Raw genomic sequence first — 20,762 nt, forward strand, 5'->3', positions numbered from 1 at the left:
TATTCCACATTAAAGAGCAGTAATGAAAGTGGATAATGATTGACAAAAGTGGGAGGGTACAGTCAGCTTAAGCTCTATCACATCCTGTAAGCCGGGTGCTGTTTCCCTGTACAGCAGGAATTGCCTTCGATGTCTCCAATGACCTGTGAAATATATAAAACTGATTTATAGATGAAGCATCTGCTTTATCTGATAAGCCCTACACGCCAGCCTACTTGCTTTTTAAAAACCTGAGTGAGAGGGTTCAGTGTAGTCTTGCCTCATCCTGCTTTTTCTGTAGTTGCTGCCTATGGATATTAAAGATTTTTAAAGAACAGAATGGTATCTTGCAAGGTTCAGATCATAAAGTGGCCTCTGCAAATTTGCTTCCAGGTTTTGGGGGCTGTTTTGGCAAGATCCCCACCAGGGGCCACGATCTCTCAATGCGTGCTGCCACCGCTGCCGCCTCCTCTTGGCTATCACTCCCTCGCTTGCCAGGCAGAGATGCAGTGAGCAACTGGCTCACCAGGTGAGGCAGAGCAACTACACTAACTCCGTATCCCACCAAAGAGCAGACTTTTTCGTGATGAGGAAAGCGATGGTGAAATGCAGTGGAAAGTATGGGGTGGCTTGCTTGGCACAGCACTGTATAATCTCCCTGCAAAAAAAATAAATATCAGTATTTATTTGTTTATTTATTTAAAAGCCTTTCTAAACCACTTAATATCTCAAAATCTTTCCATATACAGAAATACAACATAAAAACGATAGAATACTATTGTATAAGGTAAAGGTAAAGGGACCCCTGACCATTAGGTCCAGTCGTGACCGACTCTGGGTTTATTGGCCGAGGGAGCGGGTATACAGTTTCCGGGTCATGTGGCCAGCATGACTAAGTTGCTTCTGGCGAACCAGAGCAGCGCATGGAAACACCGTTTACCTTCCTGCTGGAGCAGTACCTATTTATCTACTTGCACTTTGACGTGCTTTCGAACTGCTGGGTTGGCAGGAGCAGGGACTGAGCAACAGGAGCTCACCCCATCACAGGGATTCGAACCGCCGACCTTCTGATTGGCAAGTCCTAGGCTCTGTGGTTTAACCCACAGTGCCACCCGTGTATAGTATTGTATAAAAGCAGCAATTTAGCAATTAATTGAATTCCGTAATGCTGAATAATCAAAAATAGTCAACACTGTCTAATCTCCCCAGAAATTCTGTGCAAATAAATCTGTATGAATGTTCATTAACCAAGATGCCTGAAAGCAACCTTTGAAAAGAAGAGTTTGATGTTAACTGTTTCCTTATGGAAACTGATGACTAGTTCATGTCATTATTTGCAGTGGCCTCAGATATACATTTTCAGATTGTTGGTGGGTAGGTGTGGGGGCACATAACTGAATCATGCACAGAGAATTTTTTAAGTATGGGGGGATTATTCATCACCACCTTTCTAAGACCTTTAGAAACAAGTGGAACTGCTCAAGAGTGTTTTTGATGTCACCTGCAATGTGAAACGCTGCTCAAAAGTTCTGATATGATCAGAAAAGGGGGCAATTCTTACAGCCAATTGCACTTAACATATTTTGTGTGTTGAAATTGTGACCTATCTAACTTGGACCTGAGACTAGGAAAGAAAATAAATATCAATTGTATGTATTGTGAAGGATACTGTGCAAAATAGGCATCATATTAGACTTTGATTGAAATTAATTGTTCCACAGAAGTATCAAAGTAAGAGTTATAGACATGTCACCTTTTGTCAAATGATACATTGAAACTTAGGCGATAAAGTGAAATTATCTGTCTCACACTTCCTTAAGATGAAATAAATTCATTATCAGGTATAGCAGAAGAAAAATGATGTGAATAAACAAGTTGAGTGGTTTCACTATTTCCCTTCGTCACTTCAGAAGTCTGAAAAACCAGGCAATAAATATCACTGAATTTCTGGAGTTGGCATGGTGGCTAATTGTAATAGCACGTTTGACACAAAATGATAGCAGAATAAATGTTTCTGGAAATGAGGGTGCTTTAGTAATTCAGACAACACATCTGATCTTCACATGGAACAGCAAGCCCATTAATTTTATCTTTTTCAGCTGTATCTTCTAATAAAGTGAATCATTACCCAGACCTCTAGGGCTCAATTATTCCACTTCTTAGGCAGAGGAGGAGGAGGAGGAGGTGTCATCCGTATTACGCTGCCCATGGTTATTACGCCTTTACTGCAGTGTTTTCAAGGACACCAGGCAAAAGGTGGTGGCTCTCCCTATGCAACAGGCTAAGTCAAGATTTCCCAAGGAGTTTCAAGAGTTGGTTTCAAGTGCATTTGTACTACTCAGTTTGTACCACTGAACAGAACAACCCCATGTGACTGTCCTAACAATACAATCTCTGGCAAAGACCAGGGTGACCACTTATCCATGCCAGCTCCAAGGGGCCAAGGCAGTTTTGGGGGTCTACATTTATTTATTTTTATTCTTTTGAGGGAGCTGGTCTCCCTCAATGTTCAGAGGGCATTTGGCTCTGCTGCCTGGCTCCTCACAATGTCACACGCATGACATCAGGACGTCACTTTGACCCCCCTCAATCATCTTGGGAAGATGGCGCCTCTGTGCACCTCCCCAGAAAGAGGAAACACATCACCAAAAAATAGGGCAAAAGAGGACAGATTTCAATAAAACCTGCATACACTAATTTACTATGTAAGTATAAATACAATGCATCTCACCATTGTGTGATAGGCTGTTCCCATGTGAAAGGTGTGCCTGTTGAGGCTCTAGCAGTTGATGAGCAACTTCGAGGCCCCTGCTCTTCCTCCTTATGGCTTTTTATCTTTAGAATGGATTCAGATCAGGCAGCCCTTTCAATAGAGGACTCCTTCAAACAGATGGCTGTCCGCGGTAAACAAGGATGGAAGGCCAGCCTTGTGTAGACCGCTGCAGCAAAGGCAAAACTAATTTAGTTAACCACTTTCACAACAGAGAATGCATATGAAATAACAGGGAGAGTTGAGCGGCCATTTCTGTTTGCTGTACAGAACCCAGGAGGACAGCCTATAATGAGTGATGAACTAAATCAGCTGTAACATTGTTATTGGAAGGAGGGTCTGCAGAGGACTATAAAGAATGCCCACTGATATGAATTCAGGAAAGGCCAATGGAATGGATAAGCCAACTGCTAGGCAACTGAGAACTTGTGGCTCGCCAGAAGAAGACACAGCTCAAAAGCTGCAAACCATCATTTTAAAACACTACAAAAATATGGTGGGGGAAGGCAAAACGCTGAACAGGAATGGGCAAGAGGCACTTTGAAAGTATGAACCATTCAGACAAGACCATAATCCTTATTGAAAGGGATATATCACATACTGTAAGAGCATAGGGTAAAGGTAAAGGTACCCCTGACCGTTAGGCCCAGTTGCAGACGACTCTGGGGTTATGACGCTCATCTCACTCTTTAAGCCGAGGAAGCCAGCGTTTGTCCACAGACAGCTTCTGGGTCATGTGGCCAGCATGACTAAGCCGCTTCTGGCAAACCAGAGCAGCACACGGAAACGCCATTTACCTTCCCGCTGCAGTGGTACCTATGTATCTACCTGCACTTGGACGTGATTTCGAACTGCTAGGTGGGCAGAAGCAGGGACCGAACAACGGGTGCTCACCCTGTCGCAGGGATTCAAACCCCCGACCTTCTGATCAGCAAGCCCTAGGCTCTGTGGTTTAGACCACAGCGCCACCCACACCCCTAAGAGCATAGTGTACATAATGACAAATAGTGATTGTAGCAAGGCTCTCAGACTTTCTTCCCTCACATTTTTGCCCTTATCAACATCTTAAGTACACCCAGACAAGCTATTCATTGGTCTAGAATCATTTCCCCATCCTTACTTCATACTGTGCTTTAAAGGCAGACAGTGTAAGCAGCAACAACCTGGCCCTCTGAAGAGGATTACGATATTGCAGTGGAGTGCCTACCTGTTGCACAGACACTCAATGCATCCATTGAGAGAGTCCTCCCAGTTGCACGGGTGTTGCAGAATTACTGCTGTGAAGAGTCATGCTCTAACCCCAGATTCCAGTATCTATATATATTTATCCCAATCCACTTACATGACCTTACTGTGCCGCTGATGTCTTCTGGCCTCACTGCTTACAAAGGAAGCACACAAAAGGCATCTCCTTTTGAAATATATGAGCAGAGATCTTGGGGGGTGGGGGAATTGAGAGCAAACACAGCTGAAGCACACCCAGCTGTCCAATTTAGGCTGAAGTCCTCTACACACTTACATGGGAGTTAAGTACTCAGTGGGACTCACTTCTGAGTCAACACACTTAGGACTTCTCTATTAGAATAACGGATTCTCTGTTACAATTCCATTTTTAAAGAGAAGCTTCCTCCTCCACACAAAATAAGTGCAGTCATCATAGGATACAGCTATGCCAGACATTTAGGTGATGACATGGTAAATACAAAGTGGAAGAAGGAACATGACATGATCTGAAAGATGCTGAGAATGTAATGCAATCAAAATTCAAGCAGGTGTTTCCACCCCTACAACAAGATCGTACCTGCAGCTGACAAGGTCAGAAGCATCACGGCACCCACAGCATTTTTTAAAAAAAATAAGTAGACCTGTGATCTGCATTGCAGGAATTTGAGTTCCTTCCAACTGTACAGTTCTGTTATTCTGTGAACATGTTGTTTGAGAGTAAATCCCATTGAATTCAGGTGGGGACATAGCTCAAGCGTGGAGTACATCATGTTTCGCATAGACCAAGTCCCAGGACTCAGCTATACAGCTGCAAATAAAATGTTTTAAATGTGTTGTAAAGTGCATTATACAAACGTGACACTAGAAGGCAATGGTGAGCTATGGCAAATTCAATATATTTGTCTTTCTTTTTTAATAATAATTTTTATTAGTTTTCAATTACAATACTCAAATAAAAGCCTCATTATGTCAATAACAAATTATAATATAATTAGTAATGCCAATCTTTCAAATGCTAAATTATACAATTTATGTGCCCCCCAAGTGCTAGAGTTAATGGTTTGATGATTTATGTAATTTCTGTGTTCCATAATCTTATAAGTTTCAATTACCCACCAGTCAGAAAAACAAACCCTTACACCACAGCTGCAATTCTAACAACTTCCATTCTCATTAACACATTCAATTATTTATAATCCTACAGGTGAACCATTCAAAGTATGTTTTTATTCTTCTTATTCTGTCCATAGTGTTTCTTCCTGACTTTGTACTGTATCGTGTCTATCTTTTTGTCTGTTGTTGCTGTTCTCCATCATACCTTGGGTGGAGCTGGTTTTCCATTGTTGTTTCTTAAGTTCTCCATTGCTTCTAAATTCAATACACATTTTTATATGTGTCTAGATTCCACCCCAGATTCAGTTTTGGAGACCTCCTCCTAGCTTCCAAGACAGTCCTGAACAAAATGCATTGTCAGTGCTCTGATTCAGTATACTACTCATAGACAGTAGTAGTAGCAGCAGCAGTGGGATAGTTTTCTAGGTAAGGCTGGTGATTATTTTTGGCAACAGACTTGCTGTGAAGGGTAAATCAAGTTAACAACATGAGAACTCAAGATAATAATGTGACTGTGAACTTGGTTTACCCTTCACTGTAAATCTGTTGGCAGCCATTAAAATCACCGAGAAACTTCTCACACGGGACTACAGCTCAATATTTAGATCAGTCCAAAGTTGCCTCACCTATATCTGCCATTCTTGTCAAACCAGTCTATGCACCTGATTTCATTAGTTGGGAGGAGGGGGTCTAAAGCCCCACCATGTTCACTTTCCCTCCCCCTAAGTCTCCATCATATTCATTCACAGACTGAAAGCCCAGGTAGCACGATGGCTTAGAGTGCCAGTCAAAGGTGCAAATCCCATTCTCTCATAAAGACCATGGGGTGACTTTGGGCTAATAATTCTCAGACTAACAATTCAGGGTTGGTGTGGGGATAAATGGGGAGGGGGAAAGCACTGTGTATGCCTCGTTGCAGTCCTGAAGAAAGGCAGGGCATAAAATATAGCTGGAAAATAGCAGCGTTGGGCTTCTAGAATTTTACCTTTGCAAATGCATCCATTCTATAATAGATCACACAGACTTTAAGCAGCAATTCATTTTGCAGTAGAAAAGCAATATTCATTTTCATGCCTCCCCTGCCCCCCAATGTATCTTCTGGTTGGAAGGCAATGCTCGTTTTTTGAACTCCACGAGAAAATAATCAAATTGATGATGCATCCCTTATTTTGCACTGGAAATTCTGCACATAGGAGCTGTATTTTTTTTTTACCACAGTCTACAGAGAGAAATAAAAAGCACAGACACAATACACAGTAAATTGATAAAATCTTGCCTTGACCGAGTGCTTACAAATGAAGAAAGATTCTTGCAGTTTTGCATAATTTGTTGCACAATAATTGGCAATTCAAAAAATTCTCTGGAGTTGCTATGAATAATTGTTAAAAAATGTATATTATTATTTATTGAATTTAAAGCTCTACTTTTTCTCTAGGACTGTGTAGCACTTTAAATATGGTTCTGAGTTCTGTTTTCCATGTCTCAGTCCCATTTAAAATTGAATTAATTATCTTAGACAAGTAGATTGGCTTGAACCGGTGAAACTATAATTAAAAGTAGTCCTTCATTATTAATTCTGAACAATCAGTTGACATTTTGAAGTCAGTCACCCTTGTGTAAGCATTATGTCAAATGCCACAAGGTTGTCAAAAGTTATTATGCAAGAGAAAGAAGCTTTTGTGACAGTCAGTTATTTTCATATCAGAAATGACAATTAGTGCAGCAGGTTGAAAAAGGCCTTGTTTGGTAATCAAAATGCCTGAAACTCGAGAGTTGGCGTATCTAAGAGTGAGCTTTTGTCAAGGTTCATCTGAAGATAAACACAGACTCTCCCCTCAATCTACATTTAAATAACTATTTTTAGCACCCTCTTGCTTTCTTGAATGTTTTAAGGAGTATTTTGAGGAGGTAAATGTCATATGGATAAAATGGCTTGGCTTAATGGCTCTCAACTAGTAGTTACTGGGGACCAACAACAGGAGGGAACTCTCGCCCTGGTGTCCTCCTGTGGGCTTCCCAATCTGGTTGGTTGGTGTGGTAAAAAGGATGCTGAACTAGATGTTCCAACAAAATGATTCATAACGCTTCCCAGTTAAAGAAAGAAAGAAAAGATTGGTCTTAGACCTGACTATGCAAAGCATAAAATGATGCTCAAAATAATATGCCATGGGGCACAAATTTGCACTCTATGTACTTGTAAAATACAGCAAGGAGGAGGATCAAAACTTGAATTGGTTGGCTCTGCCTATCAGTGGCTCTGGCTCCACCAGCTATTGGGCTCCCTGCCTTCTACCCTACTAGTCATAATGGACACCAGATACCGCTGACCCATTCCAATGAACATACATGGTGAGGAGTCTGCCATTACAGCGATGCTCCCTCATAACAGAAGAGTGAGTGGAAGAATAGTCACAATCAAAACATTGATCATGTCACCTGGGGCCAATGAGAGTTGGAGTCCAACAACATCTGAAGGGCCACAGTTTCCCCATCTCTGACACAGGGTGTGTAGACACAAAGCATGAGGAATGGAATTATCTTGGTTCACTTTTGATCCTTTTCTTTATCCTGCATTCTTATACCTAATCCGAACTGATCTAGAATAGCTAGAGTAATTTCACATACCGATGCACACATCTCAGTCAGAATATTGAGACTACACAAGCTTTAAACACTAGAGCTTGGAAACAGAGTTAACATATAAGTGCTGACATATCCTTTTAACCTAAATAACGAAAGTTTGTGCTCTTGCTAATCAGCAATTGATGGTTTGGGTGTATTGATAGAATTAATGCTTTTAAAATGCCTATAGGAAGACAGCAAACTATACCCCAGAATAAGAGTAAGCCAAGAGAAATATATTGAGCCATTTAAAAATGAAGTTAGGGATAAACAAAAAGTACAAAACAATTATGAAAAAAGCATCGTCTGTGATCATTTTTAAAAGTTGGTCCTATTACTTTAGAAGACATATGTGATCATATAATCAATCTGAGTGCCTCTTAATGCTCAGACAAGAAAAGGTGGATGGGACTGACTTGAAATGTTAATTTTTGGCATTGTCTCAAAACAGCAAGTATAAACAAGAAACCTTCAGTTTTTTTATTTTGTACAGAATATCATCTGCAGGCAAACACCTGCATACCATCATTTGCTTCTGATTCAGTGAAACACTTACGAGAGCAGCTTTATTTCAGTAAAACTATCCTGGGGAGAAAACAGCACAAATAAAATGTCTTTCAGTCTATGCTTAGAAAATGCAGTTTGCTCATTCTGAAGTGGAAAATGCAGGGATTCACAGAGTCTGCATTTTTTTATATACCACTTGCTAAATTACTGTCAAAAAAGTAAAGGAGTTCAATTTTCTGCCACTTGAATTGCTTAAACTGCCTTATTTTTCAAAAGTTCAGACAGAAACATTTTTTTTTCTTTTGCACATTTGTAAAGCACAAAAGAAAAAGCTGAAGGGATCTTAGACACAGATCTCACCCCTCCACTCCCTCCCCACCAAACTCCATTACATTCTTCTGAGTATTATAGGATGTTGTACTTGTAGAAAAGGTAGTATATGAGCACAGCTTCCTCTTGACATCCAGCTGCACACAGAAAGCAAGAGCCCACCCACAGTAGTATTGTGGCAGACAGAAGTCCAGGACCCCATCCTACAGAATGGGCAAGAGGACCCTTAAATACAGCAGGGCTTGCCTATCCCATTTTGAAGTAAGTGAAGTAATACACGTCACCATGTAAATTCAGGTAATCCAGTAAAGTCAATTAAGTCCAGAGCTGGATTTAAAAAAACAAAAACAAAACATATACAAGTGCAGGGGGAATTCCCCGCCCTAGTCCTCAAGGATTCCCACCAGTAACCCCAAAATCACACACACACCAGTCCTGCCCTTTCGATTCTGCTTAGCCCCTGTTTGCATTTGAGGAAAACAAGATGCAAATTTAGATGCTGTTTGGATTTTCCTCTAGACCCTGTGATTTAGAATTAGTAAACCTGTTCCAATCAAAATCTCTGGCTATGCAACCAATATGGTTTAATTAGGCCTGTTACTTTAAGGAAATTCCAGGCTTCGGGCTCTTTTGTGCAGAATATGGTGGGCAGGAGGGAAGGCTTTGAAGCCCTGATAAGCCAAATCAGAATCATTCCTCAGTTTCTGAGAATGCCCACATATGTTTCTTTGGAGAGCCACCTATTAAGCTGCAGAGCCACAGTCTTGCCTCTCTGAACAAGTAGCTTCCCTCGCCCCTTTTTATTAATATTGATTTGACCAGTGAGGGAAACTTTTGGGGGGAGTGCTAAGCAGCATTGTTGGAAAATGCTAGTCACTATTTTATCTTATTTTTAAGTTATGTTATTTATATTGCATTTTGTGAATGGAGCATTGAGGGAGAGGCCAGGAATGACCAGGTCTCCTTTTTTAAACATGGGAGAGTGCAGCCCAGAGGCCTTTTTAAAAAAATCTCCTTTAGATTGAAGATAGGTGGGGGGGGGGTATCTGTGCAGCCCAGAGACAACATTGGCAAGGAAAAGGCACTCTGCACATGTTCAAGCCTTCTATTTCCTCAGCCTGGTTGGTCCTCAGACTTCAGCACTCTATTACTTGCATACTGGCAATACAGTGGTACCTCTGATTAAAAACCTAATTCATTCCAGAGGTCCGTTCTTAACCTGAAACTGTTCTTAACCTGAGGTACCACTTTAGCTAATGGGGCCTCCTGCTGCCACCGCGCGATTTCTGTTCTCATCCTGAAGCAAAGTTCTTAACCTGAGGTACTATTTCTGGGTTAGTGGAGTCTGTAACCTGAAGCGTCTGTAACCCAAGGTACCACTGTAGTCTCCTCTATATACTCTTCCAACCGTTCCAGACCAGCCCACCAGAGGGCAGAGTGTTGATCTGGAGCCATAATTTAAAATTCATTTGCCATAGACTCTTTGTATGGTATTGCTGCTGCCTAAAATGGCGTGGTGCACCGAGAAAAATATGCGGAGACCCAGGATACTTAGAGATGTTGTCCTAAGAACTCTTTTCTCCTTTTTGTTGCAGAATGGCAAATAAGAGGCAATTACAACCCTTCCAAAATATGGACATGGACATGGAGAAAACTCAAAGCAAACCTTCACCTTAAGATTGGAATTGAATCGTATTGCATAGACTTTTTTGACGTGTACCTTGATGTATGGAGCTTCAGGAAAAGGTTTGATCTGTAACCATTATTTGATGAAGCTGTGTTTGTCAGTCTTTGTGAGAGTAACTTGATCATTATCTCCCTAAAAGTGTGGCCGTTCCTTCCATTTGCAGAGAGCAGGAAGCAGGACCCTGTGGGTAGGCAAGGGTAGGCTGAGCAGCATTGTTGGAAAAAGCTAGTCACTCTCTTATTTTATGTTTTAGTTATGTTCGTTATATTGCATTTTGTGAATGGTGCATTGAGGAGGGTAGAAAACGGTAAGATACTGAGAGCAGATGACAGATAGTGGCAGATAGAAATAAGAAACAGGTCTAGCCTAAAGATGAATGAATCCGTCTGAAGCCTTATTTATCTAGGGATCCATCAGCCTCGCCATCCCTGGACCTTGGAGGGAACAAAAGTACCAGGAAAGCAAAATCTTCTTTGGAGAAAAAGAGTTTATTGAAATCTGTGCACAGAGACAATCTGTGCACAGAGACAACCAGCAGGATAGCTCCTGAAAACTGGCTGTAAATACATGGCATTTGGCAGGCATTTTTATACTGTAGGTACACATTTCTCCACCAATCACCAATTGCCAACCTATAGGTACACCTTCCTTCCACCAACCACCAATTGCCAACCTATAGGTACACCTTCCTTCCACCAACCACCAATTGCCAACCTAGCATCTTACCTTAGGAGGATAATCACGTTAAGCAAGTTCCTCACCCATTTCCCTGTCTTTTGGGCCTACGTGGCTTCTCTTATTCTTTACTTGACCAGTGTCACAAGCCAAACCTGCTTAAGCAATCTTTATTGGAATCTAAAGCCAAAGCTGCTCAGGCAATCTATATTGCAATCTATATTGCGACAGAGCTAAACCGTCCCTTCCTTCACGTCAACTTCAGTTTCTTATTTTTTTTTCAGTCTTAAGTTGACTTTGCCACATTCCCGCATCAGTTGGCAATATTATTCTTTTTTTACGTTCTCATGATAATTCACCAGCACTTTTAAGTATGCAGTTTTACTTAATGTGCACCTTTCCCCCCAAGCAGTTTCCCAGTTTTTACACTAATATATGTGCACTCTCAGTGTGGCAGGAGCCTTCAGAATCCTGTCTCTGCACAATAGCCGCCTGATTTTCACCTAAACATTTTATGGATCAGCAAATAGAGAGGGGAAATAAATGACCCAAGGAGCTCCTTAGACACACTGCACATCACACGTTGCCAAAAGCATACAGATCGCTCTGTGCGTGCAGCCACTTCAAAAAGTGGCTGGAGACTCTGAACGCTGACACTGAATTGCCAATGGACTCCTAAGATTTGTTTACCCAGTTTGAGAGCTATCCAGAACTATTAACTGAAATGAGATGGGATTACGCCCACAGTCTCTGTGAACCCAAGTATGGTGCTTTTTTTATCACAACACTTGACTGGCCGGCCAAGTCAGGCTGTGGGGTTACAGCTTTTCTCTCTCTGCCCCCCCCTCCCCATTCTTAGTAGATTGACATATGTTTGGTTGATAACTGCATGCGGCTTTAAAGTTATTTTTGGTGCATATACCCAGAAGGCCATCGCTGGCACAGTTCTGCAAAGCTACGAGGGTAAATATTCCAGTGAGATGCAGTTCGGTTGTGTGATCTAAATTAGTTTCATTGTGCTTATCTACAGATGAGGTTGCCCTTTAGCTGATACAAATCCAAGAAACTGCAGTACAGCTCCAGTCCACGGATTTAGTTTATGAAAGAAGAAAGAACTATGCATGTTATTGGAAGGCTTTTGTGTTAAATCTCAAAGTTTCCCAAATAATGCTTAAATCAGGCTAGATCCTGATCTGCCCCATCCCTTGTAGGCCATGATTGACAGATGACCAGCGCATTGGTTCTGTATGGAGACAGCTCAGCTAGCAAACCCCAGGAAAAAAATATGTCAAATTTTCCTTGAATATTTGTAAAAGTCAAAATATTGCAAAAAGAGCTTAGATACAAAGTATTTCTCACTGCATAAATTGCCCACATTGCAATATTTTTCCAACTGTCTAGTGTGGGACCTGTAGGTCACTAACCCTGGCATTTTCACTACATCATCACCACACCAAGAGGCAACACTGGCGGAGGAAGAGGGGGGCAGGGGGAGCACACCACCCCCGGCAGTGCAATCCGGGTGGGGTTCCATCATGGCTGCCCCCCGTCCGTGCTGGGCACCACGCCCCCGCAGGCAGTGTGCCACACCCCCGGGACGCATGCCAGCCCCACCCCCGCCTGACCTCTGCCCCCAATGCTGAACATGAAGCTCCACCACTGAGAGGCAGTAGCACACAGAGCTATGGACATAAACTTCCTTTCATATTTAACTGGGAGGGAAGCCACAGCAGTCCTTCAGTTTGCAAAACAACAGCATTGACAGAACAAAGTGGGATGATTAGAAAACATTAAGAACATAAAAAGAGTCCTGCTAGATTAGAACACAGGTCCATCGCCTGGTCCACCTTGTATCTGATGAGTACCCAGCCATTTCCCTCTGCAGGCCAAACCCTCCCTCTTTTGTTCAACTTCAGTATCTGCCTTCAGAGTGATCTTGCCTCTGAACACAGAGGTCCAATTTCACTGTCATCCGTAAATCCTACTGATCTTTCCCCCCACAAATATGTCAAAATCCATTTTTCAGTAAAAGCACATCCAGGTAGGTATATTCCTTTTTTAAAAATAAAAAATAAAAATCATAGCATTTTTGTAGAGCAAACTGAATGAGGCATTGCTTAAGCAAAAGCAGCCAAATGTTTAGCTGAATCAATTAATGAGCACATTTCACATGTCAAAAAGCTGTGCTGTGTGAACAATCTCCTGTGCATTAACACTTTTTTGTGAAAGATAAAAAACACACCAAGTGAAAGTAGTCAGTGATGCAAGCACTAATTCCACTATTTTCTTGGTTATTTGCTGGTTATCTTCCCCCTGCTCCCTTAACTTAAATAGGGATTCTGCTATGTGGTTGTGGTTGTTTTAATTGGCGTCACTGCAATTGGAAAGCGTAGCAGTTTCTATACCTTTAGTTTTGACTCATTTTTCCAAAGGACCAAGTCCAAGAAAGAAAACCTGCTTCTGAAAAGCTGGAAGAACAGAACAGAAGAAAGTAATTATTTATATGGTGACCCAAGGTTTTCTCATTACTGACTCTTTCTTAAAAGACAAAGAAGCAACAACAACCTTGAACTCTTCCTAGTCTATATTTGTGGGGGGAAAGAATAGGACAGAAATGACTAGACATGCTTTCCACCTTGCTAGTGCAGAAAATCTACCATGTCATGCTTCATTTCTGGTTGATCCAATCTCTTCTAGTGTAGGCAGATATGCTTCCATTGTCCACAGAAAAAGATACCGGTACTTTTCAAAGCATATATTTTTTGAAGTGCCAGCTACAGAGCTTACATCTTTTATATTACTCACTCAGGCACATGACTTTTTATATATGATCCAATACTGTAGTCGTTACTTTTCCCTGCTATAAAATGGTGGCTACTAGAGTAGTGAAGTATAGTTTGTCAAGGATGCGGGGAAATAGAGCTCTGTGAGGGACAAACTGCAGATTCCTTTTGTGGTGTTGTTGCTTTAAATGTATAATCCACATTTAGCACAGAAATATAGTTTTTCTCAGTCTTGAACCATTTGTGGTCACCTCAACATGCTGCTATCAATCTAGATGTCATCGAAAAGGATTGGTATGATTAGCTGAAATCCTCCCTTTGATTAGGTTATCCACGTCTTTTCATCCTTGCACACGCCCCAAATAAATGAAGAAGGAAGTGGTGACTGCAGTTAGAATTTAGGAAGTCATATGGGATTGGTTATTGCAATCAGTTTCCTCATTTCTACGACTGGGACAAAAACATGTGGCATGGAAAATACTACAGGGAAAAGTAAGGGAGAATATTGAAATCTGTTGTGTATTGTGAGATTTCTGGGATATCAAGTTGCTGTTTCCTAAACTGTTTTTACTTCTCTACAGGTATATTCGTTAGATAAAAATCGCCTGGAAGGCAATCATGGATTTCCTGAACTTTACTGAACAAAATTATACATTGGAACAAAATGACACATCAGAAAAACTACTTAAGAAAGTAACACCCAAGATTCTGGTTTCTCTTACACTTTCTGTGCTAGCAGTGATGACAACTATCATCAACTCTCTAGTGATGACTGCCATAATTGTGACCCGAAAGCTCCACCACCCTGCCAATTATTTAATTTGCTCCTTGGCAGTCACTGATTTTCTGGTTGCCATCCTAGTCATGCCCTTCAGCATCGTCTACATTGTCAAAGAGACCTGGATCATGGGCCAGGTGATGTGCGACCTTTGGCTCAGCGTTGACATTACCTGCTGCACCTGTTCCATCTTGCATCTCTCAGCCATCGCTTTGGATCGCTACCGAGCAATCACAGATGCTGTGGAGTATGCCAGGAAGCGAACCCCTAAGCGGGCAGGCATCATGATTGCCGTCATGTGGGTCATTTCTGTCTTCATTTCAATGCCGCCGTTGTTTTGGCGGCACCAGGCTGCCAGCAGGGATGACGAGTGCATCATTAAGCACGACCACATTGTTTTTACCATCTACTCCACATTTGGAGCCTTTTATATCCCGCTGGCATTGATTCTGATCCTTTACTACAAAATATACAAGGCAGCTAAGACTTTTCACAGGAGGAGCGTGAGTCGTGTTCTCAAAGAGGAGGCGAATGGACAGGGTCTCCTGGAAGGAGCTGAGAAAAGCTGCCAGCCAGTTTCCTCAGCATCATCCACAAAAGGGAAAGCATCTAACCGTTCAGGAGATTTGGACAGAATGCATATCTCCCTGCGAAGCCCCACTTCTGAGTCCAAGAATGAAAAGGGATGGAAGAGACAACGGATTTCTACCACGAGAGAGAGAAAGGCAGCAACTACCCTTGGCTTAATTTTGGGTGCCTTCGTGATCTGCTGGCTCCCCTTCTTTGTGAAGGAGGTGGTTGTCAATACCTGTGAAAGATGTCAGATTTCAGAAGAAATGAATAATTTTCTGACATGGTTGGGATATATTAATTCTCTTGTTAACCCCCTGATTTACACAATCTTTAACGAAGATTTCAAGAAGGCATTCCAGAAACTTATCCAATGCAAGACCTCTCTGTGAAAACAAAAAGTACTCTGTGGCTGACTGGTTTTTTTGTGGGGGGAATGGATTCGCAGTTCTGCTCATGGTAGAATTGTGCCACACTGTGTTGGAGATTTCATTAGAAACTAGAGGGTTCCGGTGGGCATCCAGAAAATTTCAGGGATATGGTAGGCTGCAAAAAGAGCTCCAGCACTGATAGGTGCCGTGACCACAGCAGTCCTAGAAGTCTAAGCCCAGCCCTGTAATCTCTCATGTCTTATCAGTATGAGAGAACCAAGCTGGGTTTGGGAGATGTTAGGTGGAAATCTGGGCACACAGAGAGAGAGAGTGAAATCCAGGTCCACCAAACTTTTTCTGGAGTACATCTCTAATATTTACATATACATGATTTCTAATAACACTAGCTCTGTTCAAGGAAAGCATTGAAACACCTACATACTGACTATCTCTGTTTTGTATCATTACCATCTCACAGTGAATGTTGTCCACACACTAAGATGTAACCAATTATTCCAATATTTATTGGAAAGAAGCTAACTACATGCATAGACCTATTCAGATAGGAACACTTAACTTTTAAGTGAATTGATCATCACACTGTATACTTGGGGCTCATCCAAAAAGTAGCTTTGTGTGCTCCTGATTGCATGCTGTAACATGCAGCTGGGAGTACAGGAAGCATCCCAAGGAAAGGTCACGTGAAACTAAGATGATGCACAAGTCTTTTCCAATGCACTTACTCACTAATCTAGTGACTCCTTTGGATATTAAAACCTGAAACTGTTTTACAATACAAATCCATCTTTCATCTATTAAAAATGGAAGGATTTAGCTTATAAAATACATAATGAAAATGGAAAACAGACTTTTTAATTCAGGGTTCGACCATTCCACTTCCATACATGTCAGCAATTGCAGTGAAGCTTCTCTCATTAAGGAAGTGTGTTCTCTGAGTTAGGTAAGAAACCATTCAGCCTGGATTATCTCAAATGGAAGTGATGTATTGAACCCAACTCATAACATGATTTCTTCCCTCTAAGGTACCACTGAACTTCCAAGACTTGTGCTGGTTGTTCCCCTTACCACAAGGACTCCAGGGACATGGTCATTTCACATGTTCTCCCTCTCCCAGGGTTGATTCTCATAATGAAGCCAAAACAGTGGCATGTTGTATTTTGAGGGTTTGATGGGCTTTCAGTGTGTACCAAAGAGGTCAAATCAGTGCTGCACTACTCAGCTTGTCATAGTCTGACTGAAATATGACCTTGCAATGCCAGAGTATTACCATTATTCTTTAAATAATTATACTCTCCATTTCTTAACTGAGTCTGCCATCCTGCATATTTATTTAAAATAGCAACCAGACATTCCAGAAAGAAGCAAAACAGCAGATAAAGCAAGGGTACAGTGATAAATTCCCAAAAGTGTTAGCTAAAATTCAACAGAAAAGGAACCAACAAAATAATGATACAATGGACAGAGAGGGACTTGCCTCAAAGTAAAGAAAATAAATAAACATAGGATTCAACCACAAAAATCTGAAAATATTAACAAAATACAACACAGTAATGGCACTCCCTAAGGCAGGCATTGAATTAAATAAACCAATGAGAATTATGTTGGAATAAAAAGCTTCAAAAGGCATATAAAGGTCAGCCTGTGACAAGTTTCTTCAAGGAAAAAACTTCATAAGCATTTACTGCAACTTTGACTGGAAGTTCACCACAACCCCCTAGAAACTACAACTCACATATGCATACAAAATGATCTGGCCCACAGAATTAATTGTCTAAAGCAGCTTTGAAAGATGGCAAGACTGTCTTCAGATAGAACCCTTTGAATTCTTTCCCCAAGACATAAAATGCTTTGCAGAGCCTGTTTTCACAAACTAGAAGCGAAGGCGATTTAAGAACCTTCTAGTAAGGGCCAAAGTTGAGTGCTCTACTCAATGAGAAGTCTTTTTCGTTGTCTTGTTAGTCTGTGACATTTTCCTATTTGAGGTGAATTATCAATTATTTATTTATTTATTTTTATTCATAAAACTTAACTGCCACAAACAGAGACTGAACCTTTGATGACTGCAGTCGGGGTATCACTCAAAGGACCCGGTGCACAAGCCCACAACACAAATCTTCATAAATGCATGGAGTGCTCTGGATAAATGCAATTGGCAGGTAGCTGAGGTCCCACCAGTCCTACATTTTGCAGCCCACCCAGGACCCTATAAGTAAAGGGGTTAAAGAGGATCAGGGCAGGAGATCTGGAATCTTACATAGAAGATCTGGGGTTCAGCCCCATTGGCCAACCCATAAAAACACTCCTGATTGCAAGGCACTACACTCTTGTGCATCAGTTCTAATTGCTGCATTATTTTTGAGAAACGACCAGGAAAGACACTCTGCATTTTTTAATAAGCTCCACAACAACCTTACTGAGCTGTTTTAAATTCCTCATGAGTTGGAGGAATAACTTTTGCAGTGGGGATCCTGCTGTACACATGTAGGCTACTGTGTGATTTAGAACTCTGAAAAATCAGGAAGAGCAATGGGAACAAGATAACACATTAGTTCTTGCCCTTCATCATCATGGCAGAGATTTAGGAATACCTGAATAAGCATTCTAGGTACATGCCAACCTGGAAAGTATGGATATCCCACACACCTTTTCTCTCTTCTGCACACATCCATCTATGCTGCTTCATTTCTTCATTCCTGGACAGCTATCATTGATCCTACTGAGGTCTGGAGGCTTGTCCATGCTTATGTACCTTTTGCCCTGCGCTTTTCAGGCACAACTCTGTGATTTAAAGCTCTATGAGCACTCTTTTTGCACCCCAGTGCATTCCCTGTGAAAATCCACTCTTTAAAGCTGAAGACCAACCAATGTCCGTTCAGGTTTTCAATGGATTGCCACTTGCTCCGATTTGGTGGCAAAGAGCAGGTTTCCTCAGGGAAAGCTCTGGGACAATAAAAAAGTGGAAAGCATAAGTGTAGATAAGTCCTGGGACTTGCAATGACGCTCTTTTACCAATCCTTTAGGATGATCACCACCACCAACACACACTTAGGAAACATGTCAAGTGTTTGAAAATACAACTCCCCCTGCACTTCCATGTAGCACTGCAGCCTGGGTCTTGCTCTAACTTTGTAAGTTAAGCCATCTCCCATTAAAAAAAAAAAGATGCTGTCTTTAGCTGCCTATCATTATGCAGTTCTGCATCTTACAACCAGTGGCATTGGGACCTGTTGAAGCAATGCCTACAAAAGACATAATTTAATGTGCCAGCTGTAAGATCTGATGGATGACACCAGCATGCCGCACTACATTAATGTGACATTACCGTGGACTGCTTGGCGTTTCACATGCCCAGAATATTCAGAGAAAGAAATAAAATACTGCAACCAAAGAAAAAGCACTTCAAATTACACTCCCTGAATGGCTTCACTTAGATTTTTGTAAAATAATCACTCTCGGGGACATTCAGCGTAACAGTCAGATTCTGCAAAAGCAACTCTTGAGTTTACAAACTCTTGTTTGTGTATAAGTCATTAGAGCCTACCACCTGGGGAAAATATGTGATTCACTCATTGAGGCTTGACTTGAGGTCATACTGGGGAGTAACACAACCAGGTAGAATGGGTCGCTTTCATGACCATCTTAGTTATCTACTCTCTTTTTCACGAAGTGTATTTCTGGGATCCATATATAATTTGATTTTGGTTGTCCAGAGCAAAGCTACATTCAAACCATATTAGGGGAAAGCACTGCAATTTTGTTGTATGTAAATATTTGTCCAGTGCAAAGTTAAGTCCAAACACTTTGCTAGAACTGCAGCAACTGCCTCTTCTGATGCAGCAGTTGCCGCCCTAGTTCCAATCTATTAAGGTACAAGTCAGGCGGGAGCGGGTGGGATGGAATCGGCTGGCGCTTCACTTATTCCATACTCCAAATAGTGTCATAAATCTGCTTTTGCAAAAGGACAATAGCCACAGAAAAGGACCTCGGCGTAAACTGTCAACCGAAGGACTTCTTACATCTGTGCGGCACTATCCTTAAGCCACTTTGTCCAAATTGGATGTTCTGATGTGGGACTTGGAGCCGGGAGCTTCTTAACTTGCGAGTCACAGTGCTGACAATTGATTTATATGGTCCATTTCATAGTGGTTGCCGAGTGCAGAAGAATTATATTGCCATTATTTGTAAGACCTCACGGAGCAGAACAAAGGCAGGGGGGAAGGTGTCGCTGTTAGGAAAGAAGTTATTGAAGCTATCACGTTTGCCTGCAGTGTCTCCGGTTCGGGAAATGGATCAATATGTAGATAATAAAGAAGAAAATACCTGTTACATTGTGAAGTCGGTGCTTACATGTAATACTTGGCAAATATAGCTTTTGCTGCTGCAGATAGGATCAAAGGTGGGCTCTTTCTACCCTTTAGGCTGGTTCCAACTGGAGCATTCAAGATACCAATAATTGCAGGATGTAGCTAAGTAGCTTTTTCAAATATCACCACTTGTAGGTCAGTATTTAGTTGTCAATAATCTCATGCCACATGAGACTTTTTCACCACTTCCAATAACTGTACTGGGTCACGATATGCCATTATGGCTATCTAAAAAAAAGCCAGAGGCCTAGGCAATGGAGATATGGTGTCTAAAGTCCTCCATCCTGGCTCAGCCAGGGTTCAGCCAGCTGAGCTGAGGCCAGGATAAGTCCTGGAAAATGAATGTTCTAGGGGAGTGGTAGGACAGGGAGAGACTTACCCCTATTCCAGTCCCTATTCAGCTCGGTGACATGACAAAAACTCTTTATTTTGAAAGGCTTGTTTTCCTTCTGTGAAGCTCAGCTGGTAGCCCCACTTCTGAATGGAATTTGGAATGGGGTGGATTACATTAGCATAATGTGCCCCCAGTATAAATGACACTGGCTTCCTGGGTTGCTCTGTAAGTCTACAAATCTGCCAAGAGATTTTGCTATCATATCAATTCTAAGCATCAATTTCAAGTGTCCGTCCCCCATAGGAATATTCCAACTGGTGGAGATGAAGTAACTTCACACACACACCCCATGTGCCCCTTTGAGTCCTAATTGGTACTGTGGTCCTAACATGGCCACTTGGGACTAGTTTGGCTACATTCACCCATCATCTTAAGTCTTCTCTTGAATGGGAATCATCCCAAAAATACCGCCAAGGAAAATATATCAGATTTACATTTCCAAGATCCAGGACTGGAAACAAAGGAAAGACTAATTTGCACTCAAAATAGGGGCATACTTCCTTGGGGAAAATACTCTCTGTATAAGAATTTCCCAGGGACGATGGTCAGATGGATTCTTCATCCCTAGATGATG

The 20,762-nt window shown here is 41.6% G+C and overlaps 1 protein-coding gene and 1 long non-coding RNA gene across 4 annotated transcripts in view; one reads left to right on the forward strand and one right to left on the reverse strand.

The window, feature by feature from the left end:
- The window catches only part of HTR1F (5-hydroxytryptamine receptor 1F), a 107,220-nt gene extending 89,751 nt beyond the window's left edge, over positions 1–17,469 (forward strand). For all 3 annotated transcript variants that reach the window (XM_083737128.1, XM_083737129.1, XM_083737130.1), the window contains exons 2-3: positions 10,141–10,291; positions 14,272–17,469. In XM_083737128.1, the coding sequence (XP_083593254.1) occupies positions 14,309–15,430 (1,122 nt within the window). In that variant the 5' untranslated portion in view covers positions 10,141–10,291; positions 14,272–14,308 and the 3' untranslated portion in view covers positions 15,431–17,469. The remainder of the gene's footprint in view (positions 1–10,140; positions 10,292–14,271) is intronic.
- Positions 10,700–11,154, reverse strand: LOC310844151. Its single transcript, XR_014563988.1, has 2 exons — positions 10,959–11,154; positions 10,700–10,917 (listed from the first exon to the last, which is right to left on the reverse strand). It is a non-coding gene; the product is annotated as an uncharacterized lncRNA (long non-coding RNA).
- Positions 17,470–20,762: the final 3,293 nt, after the last annotated feature.

This window comes from Podarcis gaigeae, assembly GCF_964106915.1.
Source record: "Podarcis gaigeae genome assembly, chromosome: 4".
In the NCBI taxonomy this organism is placed as follows: Eukaryota; Metazoa; Chordata; class Lepidosauria; order Squamata; family Lacertidae; genus Podarcis; species Podarcis gaigeae.